The 8,282-nt window shown below is 42.9% G+C and overlaps 1 protein-coding gene across 3 annotated transcripts in view; it reads right to left on the reverse strand.

Moving 5' to 3' along the window:
- The window catches only part of LOC111231504 (RNA binding protein fox-1 homolog 2-like), a 32,770-nt gene extending 28,625 nt beyond the window's left edge, over positions 1 to 4,145 (reverse strand). For all 3 annotated transcript variants that reach the window (XM_022758611.1, XM_022758610.1, XM_022758612.1), the window contains exon 1: positions 3,164 to 4,145. In XM_022758611.1, coding sequence (XP_022614332.1) covers positions 3,164 to 3,415 — 252 coding nt within the window. In that variant the 5' untranslated portion in view covers positions 3,416 to 4,145. The remainder of the gene's footprint in view (positions 1 to 3,163) is intronic.
- Positions 4,146 to 8,282: the final 4,137 nt, after the last annotated feature.

Raw genomic sequence — 8,282 nt, forward strand, 5'->3', positions numbered from 1 at the left:
ACGTTTTCATTCTATTTCAGTGCCGGGCCTGAGATGAAAGTACAGAGGGGTGATCCACCTACATTAATGTCCTAGTCAAGTCATTTGTCCTCAGTGCTGTCACCCCAGGCAAGACCTTATTAGGTTAGAGAGAGCCCCGGTTCCTCCGCAGAGTGACAACAAAACATGGGCTGCTCAGCAGCACGCCGGATGGATATTGAAGCCGACAAGCTCCTCTCAACATTTGCCAAAATCTGACTCGAGCTGGAGACGCAGGGTGCTGTTATGAATCTCCCGTCGTCCTAAAAAATGCAGGACTTTACCAGTGCAGCAGTGGAATGCAAAACAGACTCATAATGTGTTTTTTCTGGGTTTTTTTTTATTGGGAGTAGTCTAATTGTTGGCCTGTTCATCTTATTATTCATCTAAAATCTACACTAGATGAGCACAGTGTCAGCGCCAGGAGGTCAGCATCTAATTTCTATGAGCAGTGGTGAACATTTGAACTCATTCTGTTGAATGCACCCAGCTTTTTTCTTCCACTAGCTTTATTTGCCCGAGTTAACTGAGCATTCAGTCATGTACTGCATGCTGCACTGACTTATACATGCATTGCTGCTCTGCCAAAACTTTATATATCTGACTTGACAGCGCATTCCACCCCCACATTGTGATGACATCATACCCTACCAGCTAATGAGAAAAACAGCAGGGTCAATGGCCAAATGGGAAAGATCTCATTATTAGGCTGCGGTGGTTTAAATGGATTGCTCTTTACCACAACCACACCTCATTGTGTTGGCTTCAGTTACAGGTCAGAGGTCAACTTTTGCCATGATGTTGGCAATAAATACATTTTATAAATATTTTTTTTTCTTTTTTTAATCGGGGGATGGAAAGGGTGGAGGATGGGAGACACTGCTTTATGAAAGCTGGGGAATGGGTTGCTGTAATACTTTCCATCCTTTACCCTCTTCTGAAGATTAGCTTTACAGAAGTGCTTGTGTGCATTTTTATAGACATTTCATGGAAAGCCAAGTGCTTTAAAAAGCAGGAAAACTGAACGTCACTCAACCCAATTTGTTTCTAGAATATTAATGGTGTCACCAGGTTAGGGGGATAAAAATACGTCACAGTGTTTTACATACACACGCTCTGGGATTGGAGTACGACTGTTACAGTGTGTGAGTCACAAACCACAGTAAAAAAAATCCCCTACGTGGTGAAACTTAGTAAAAAGGTCAACCTTAATCAGTGACACCCAGTATGGCTTTTGGGGAAGCGAAACACCAATTTACGGCTGCAACTAACGATTATTTTCATTGTTGATTAATCTGCCAATTATTTTCTCAATAAATTAATCATTTCGTTTATAAAATGACAGAAAACAATGAAGAATTCTCCATCTCAGTTTCTGAGAGTCCACAGTGAAGTCTTCAAATGTCTCATTTTGTTCAACCAACAGTTCAAAACATTAATTTTTTTTACAATTACATAAAAAAGCAGAAAAACAACATATCAATAATCAATACATTTGAGAGACTTTATATTTTTGGCAATTTTGCTTAAAGAATTACTTAATCAATTAGTTATTTCTCTGTCAATCGACTAATCGATTAATTGAGTAATTGTTGCAGCTCTACACACATTACAACATTAATATTCATAGTGCTGTATGTGTATGTATGTGCATGTGTGTTGTATAAATCCTCTACCTTAGATAATGATCTCAGAGATCAGTGTGGTTATAATGCCCCCTCCAGTATGAGATGTGATCCCATTAGCTGGAAACAAAGCCTCTTTACTGCCAGTGATAGGGCAAATCTGTTCCTGCACCAACTGGGAGAGAGGAAGGGGGAGGGGGAGGGAGGGAGGGAGGGGGTATCTCTCCCACTCTCATTTCCGGACTGTCCAGCCAGCTCACGTTCAATACATTTTAGGTGCTGAAGTATTGATCTGCGCCTCTCTCTCCCACACAAACACACACTCTTCCACTCACATCTGTGTTTAAGTGCATTACGTTCCTAAGCCTGTCTGTCAGCACTCACAGACAGCATGACGATGTAAAGCCAGCCATTTAGTTTTCCAAACAGGAGCAAACAGGCCACTTCACCTCCATTACTGGTGCTTTCATGGCGGAGAAAGAGCTTTCTATTCTAGAAAGGAGTGCTTCACCCGCCATAATATACCATAATGATGTCCTGAGCATCCTCCTGTCCTCCCATGATGCTTTATTAAGAAATATTTGACCATGTTTGGATCACCAGGGGTGGCAAAAACAGCACATTGAGAAATAGGTTAAGAGAGGTTAAATGCAGAATGAGAGGCTATTCCAAACACTGTAGTACAAATGTTGATAAAAGCAGGGGCCTGAGAATCAAGGTAGTTAGATTGATAAGGCCTGAGCTGCTTGCACCCCACTAAAACTGGATGTATTTGTTTACCCCCCTCACAAACAAAAGATCACACAAGCAAACACTGACATCAATTTCCATTCTAAACCAAATGTTGTCCACACCATTATGCCACATGGCAGATGTTTTTTTTTTGCATAATAAAAGGTCAGGTTTGTTTACATTCACCACCCTCAGCTGGGACTTTGCCTGGGCCTTACTGATATTCATAAAACAGATGATGCTCACTGAAGAGTTTTGAAGCAACAGGACGTCTGAGCCCAGACATTACAAGCCAGTAAACACTGTGGATTGAGTTTATACAAATTGTACTGCGTTGCAATTGCTTCTTAAACCCTTAGTAAATATCTGGGGTGCAGTATGGCAGCTGCAGTGTAACTGCCCAATGAACAGCATGAACTGCATTCAATGTGGATTATTGCAATGCCCTCTTACAACTGAATTAAGAGCATGTAGAGTCATCTCTAGCTGTGAAATGTGGTGGTATTTCCTGCAGTGTTGGGAATGGACTGGGCCCATTGGTGGCCCCTCTGCTGCAGCTGTAGCTGTAGCTGCAACTATCTGCATACAACTAACTGCAACCACCACGAGTAAACAGGTTACATATGCAAGCACACTGTAGTAACTAAAAGAGGGTTTCTTTACGTCTGTTTATGGGATAAAAAGATAACCCTATCGTGCATTAAGAGATCCTAGCACCACATTTTTTGCTTTACCGAATAAGTCGCGCCTGCATTGCTGGATTTGTACATAAAGACTCCTCTCCTCACCTGACCAACCTCGCCGATTCCTCCTGAGCCGTCGATCCGGGGACGCTTGCACTCCGCCCCGGCCGAGTCCACCAGAGCCGCCGCCGTCTGTCCGTCAGGCTCCGGGTCTCCTCGCTTCATGCCCCGGACAGCTGCAGGAGCGCCGCCCGGGTTGGTGTGCACCCCGGCCATGGTGTCCAGCTCTCTATCCCGGTCCATGAGACCCCGGGACACTGGCAGCATGATTGATGCAACGTCGGTCGACATTAACATTTAAAAATCTTCTTTTTTCCCCTCGCTCGAGCTAAACTGGGGATAAACCCGACTAATCTTGTGCACCTTTGTGCTTAAACCCAGCCTCTGTACTATGCACTTAAAGCAGCCTTTTAAAGCTGCCAAGTAGCCTCCACTGTGTTTTCTGCTGGGCCTTTGTATGACCCCCTTAAGAGTTGATGTATCTGGAAATGTTTTGGCTCTTGCTGAGCAACACCGCGTTTGGTTTCAAAGACAAATAGCCCATAAACACCGCGTTTAACTTACTGCAAAACACAGCGGTCCAATTTTTAAAAAATGCCCCCTAAAATATAAGCAGGCTTGTCGGGTTAATTTCCTGCGATGTAGCCCCTGTTTGCTGACCGTGTATTTATTTACTGCGGGGCTGCCTGAGAGGCCTTCGCTATTTCAGATCATAACAAACCAATTAAATAAACACCGATCAAAACAATGGCTCCTGAGCATAGCCTACCGCCCAATTTCCATTTGCCCTCTTTCTATTTCTCTACGAGAGCCGCCTGTTTGTAAGAGCATAACATGAACATCCTACCGCAACCTCAAGACGAAAAACCCCTCAACATGTCTTCCCTGTCGCCCTTTTTTCCTCTCTTGTCTTATTAGCCTCAGACTTGTGCCACAGAGCAGAGGTTCACTGAAAGTCAATCCTCGTCAGGAGCGCTCTCTTCCCCCCATGTTAGTCCGCAAGTCTGCGTTAAAAGAAAAGACGATTTCTCTCTCCCCCCCTCCCCAAAAAAAAAAAAAAAAAAAACAACCAACGGACGGACGGATGGACGGACGGACGGACGGACGGGTTGCGGTGTTTCCTTCACCCTCTCTCTCTCTCTTTCTCGCCTATTATTTTCTTTCCTCGCTCCGTTTTCCCGGTGTGTTCTTGTAGCGTGTGTTACAGAAAGGAAATTGTCCTCCCTCCCTCCTCCTACTCTCTCGGTGTAGTCATTCCCCTCCTCCTATCTTCCGCTCTCCCTTTGAACGCAGAGCCAGGCAGCCATGCAGCCTGCAAATACACGCAGTGTGCCGCAGTGCTTCCATACATTTCACTTAGGGGAGGTGTGTGAGAGAGTGTGTATGTGTATGTATGTGCATTGAGGTGAGGGGGGGGGTCTTATTGCCCAGAGAAACTAACATGCTCATACTGCTCATCCCGAAACCTCTAAATCAAGTGTTTCTTCTGTTCTTTACATTTGTACTGGTGCACGACTCTTGAGTTTTACCTTATTTCTGCGCTGTTTAAGGCCACGTTAACATGGCAGAGTATTCGAAGGGGTGGGCTTATCATCAAGTTTAGCTGTGGAAGATTTCATTCCCAACTCATTACACAACCAACACGCAGGCCAAGGTCTTCACACAAGCCCAGCTGTGAGTCATGCAGCATGGAGTACCTTATGTTCCTCTGGCATTTTTATTGCTTGGATGACACCCAGTGGTCAAAGGCTACCAGGAGGTGCACATACTTCAAAGGCAATTTGCTGTAGCAAATTACAATACAAGCAAAAGATGATTTGAAAATCCTAATCTTGATTTTTAAGACCCCCCCCCCCATCTTTAATCTTAAAATGTATGACACAATGTCTCTTACTTTTGATGCAGGTTATTTCACTTTTCCACAATTTAAAAATCTGTTGTGTGTTATCCCTCCAAATCTCCAATGGCAGTGTATACATTTCTACTTTCATAATTACTTTGATAGTTACCTAGGTCACCATTTTGAGAAATATGGTTTCCCTGACGAGAGTAAATTAAGATGATCAATACCACTCTTAACTGTTAAAAACAAAGAAGCCAGGACAGTTAGCTTAGCTTAGCATAAAGACTGGAAAAGGGGGAAAAAGTTAGCCTTGGCTCTTTTTAAAAAGTCAACACTATATTCCTACCTCTACAGCTGACTGATTAACATTGTATTCTTTGGTTTAGTTCCTACAAATAACACACAATTATATAAGTGCCAGACAATTGTTTTGACTTGAAGCAGCAGCTTCCTAGTCTGCACTGGGTTGCCTGGCATTATGACAAGACATCATACATACATACATACATACATACAGGCGAATTCTTATAGTTCTGTTTGAGACGTTTACTTTTAATCTGTAAAGTCTGTGAGGCTCTTTGGCGGAGTGGTTTGCTAATTCTCTTTTTTCCATTAATTGTAATGTTATCTGTGTAAAATCATAATATGCATCACAAAAATATTAGCTGATGTAATACAAGCCATTAAATGGTATTGTGCTGACATGGTGCAGAATTTTAATTTGTTTAATCCAATTATAACACAATAAACCTTGGGCTATGTAATATCCCAGCAAAGCAGTATAGTACACACTGCACAGTGGGGGGTTGATTGGGTTAATTTTTGGCCTAATGCCCCCAAGCAGGTTAATCTGGCCACATTTGTACGACGAAGCTTCAGTGGAAATATTCTGAAGTTCACTTTCAGACGCAGTCACTATTACTGATGTTTTAGATCTTGTTTCCCTTCCTCAATTGTCTGCTTCTACTGCTGTAAACCTACTGTATGTTCCACATGAAGAGCAACAAAGAAGGCCAGTCTGACTCTCAGTCAGACTCAGTACACAAGGGCCAAGTGTTCACGTAAACAAAGCTGCCTCCCTTTTGTTGATGGAGTGCCACTTCCTGCTGTAAAACCAAGTGGCTGAGAGCTTAGAAACAAAAATATACACACACCCTCAGTGTCCTTTAAGAGCTTTTATTGCCAGTTTAAATGAGTGATGTCTGAGGTCTGAAAAAGAGGAGGCCAGTCAAGATATGGTCAGAACGGAAATGTAACCCAATGTGTATTTTAAACAGGAGTTCAACACAATTCTAGCATTGCTTACCAGATCATCATCATATCCATCACCTTCCTGTCAACCAACTTCAAGCATTATCCGTGTCGTAACTGAAAAACAGGAAATGGATCCGTCTTAATAAATAATTCAAATCCCTCCTCATTACTAAATCATTGTCCTGCTGTCATATGGAACCAGCAGCCACTACTGGCTCTCAGGCCGTTTTCAGTGTAATGGGGCTCATTCATGAGTGTTTTCATGTGATCTTCCAGAGTTCATGAGGGGTGTGGTGGGTGACTCGAGGACAGAGAGCTAATTTTCCTCACCGTCATTGGCCAAAGCATCCCTCGACACAAGGTCCGTCACGTGGTGAGCAGATTTCAGTTGAGCACATGAAGTAGATCTGAGAGCCGAGAGCAGAGGATTAGATGTAGCGTCCAGTTTCCAGAGTGTGCACAATGTACTGTGACAAACAGCTGCTGGCAATTGAGATTTGGCCAGAATGTGCAGTTTACAAAATGGCCTCTCCACATCTCCTTGTAATGAATGCTGACTTGAGATTTAGAGATACAGTTGTAAATGGTTTCATTTTCCACTACATGCTTTTGATGACTAAAGCGATAAACTGAATTTGCACTAAGGGAAAGTCATATACTTTAACAAATTTATATTTACTTTTGGCTAAAATAAACTGGGGGTCTAACTGCCACCCTCAGATAAGAATTTATTAATCATCACAAGGGAAAATTCATAAGCACCCTGGGCAGACAGCTGCATGTTTTACTGTTTTACAGTTGGACACTTGGAGAAATAACATAATTTAATTTCTTGCAGAGAGTCAGAGAAGAAGATTGATACCTCTCTCCTCTCCATCTGTAAAATATGGAGGAACAGCCAGTAGCCAAAAAGCTTAGTTTAGAATAAAGAAGAAAGAGAGAAAAACTTTAACTGTCTCTGTCGAAAAGAAACAAACACCCCCCTACCAGCACTTTATAAACAACTTCACACTTTGGGTTTCCATAGATTGAATGAAGATACAATTAATCATTGATCTTTAGAGGAGCTGGTTGGCAGATGTGTTACATATGGACAGAGCCAGGCTAGCTGTTTCCCCCAGTTTCCAGGGTTTATGCTAAGCTAAGCTAACAATCTCCTGGCTATAGCTTCATATTTATCCTACGAACACAAGAGTGGTACCCATCTTCTCATCTAACATTTGGCAAGAAAGCAAATATGTGCATTTCTCAAACTAACAAACTATTCCTTCAAATATTGTCATGTAATGATTTTACATGCCATGTCCCGTCAAAACACAGTTAGATGTCAAGAATATCCCGACCACTGTTATTTATAGAACCCAAGGGTCTCTGCTCATCCTTACCTCTTCTTCTGGGTCCTTGAACTCACCATCAGGAAGGAACTGGAAGGTGCTGATGGTGAAGCGGCGGGTCTGACCCTGAGGAAAGGGTGGTCGTGGTTTAGACACCACAGCCTGCTGCGGGGCTGGGTCCAAGGGGTTGGGACATCTAGGGAGCAACATTGGAGTAATGAACCAATCAGATAAGAGGATAATCGTTTCAAAAATATACATCTCTTCACTTTCCCTGTTGTCTCCATTCAGGGAAAAACTCTCTTAAAATGTGATATTTCTGTGCAGTGAATCTTCATTTCTGGTGTTTCTGCAGTAACTATGTTGAGCTCAATATTTTTTGTTGATGTTCTCTTCACACAGGAGATGTTTCAACATACCCGTTGTAAAGCAGCACCCACACAGATTTTCCTGAGCGGGGGTAGGCCACACAGAAGTGCACCAGCAGCACCAAACTGGGATCTGGGGCGTTAAGCAGCCGCACTTCCAGGTAGAGGGGTTTCCCCAGCAGCATCTGCAGGGGCTGGTGATACTGAGGGTGATAGCTGTTGTACTGAGAATCTGGGACAAAAGGAGGTGTGTTGGAATAACCAGAGATCATAATAGTAACTTTCGCCCACTCAAAACATCAGGTGGACATTCTCTACAGATGATCAGGATAGGTTTTGAAGCTTTCATATGGTGCTGAAATTTA

This window comes from Seriola dumerili, unplaced genomic scaffold, assembly GCF_002260705.1.
Source record: "Seriola dumerili isolate Sdu_G_001 unplaced genomic scaffold, Sdu_1.0 BDQW01000302.1, whole genome shotgun sequence".
Taxonomy (NCBI): Eukaryota; Metazoa; Chordata; class Actinopteri; order Carangiformes; family Carangidae; genus Seriola; species Seriola dumerili.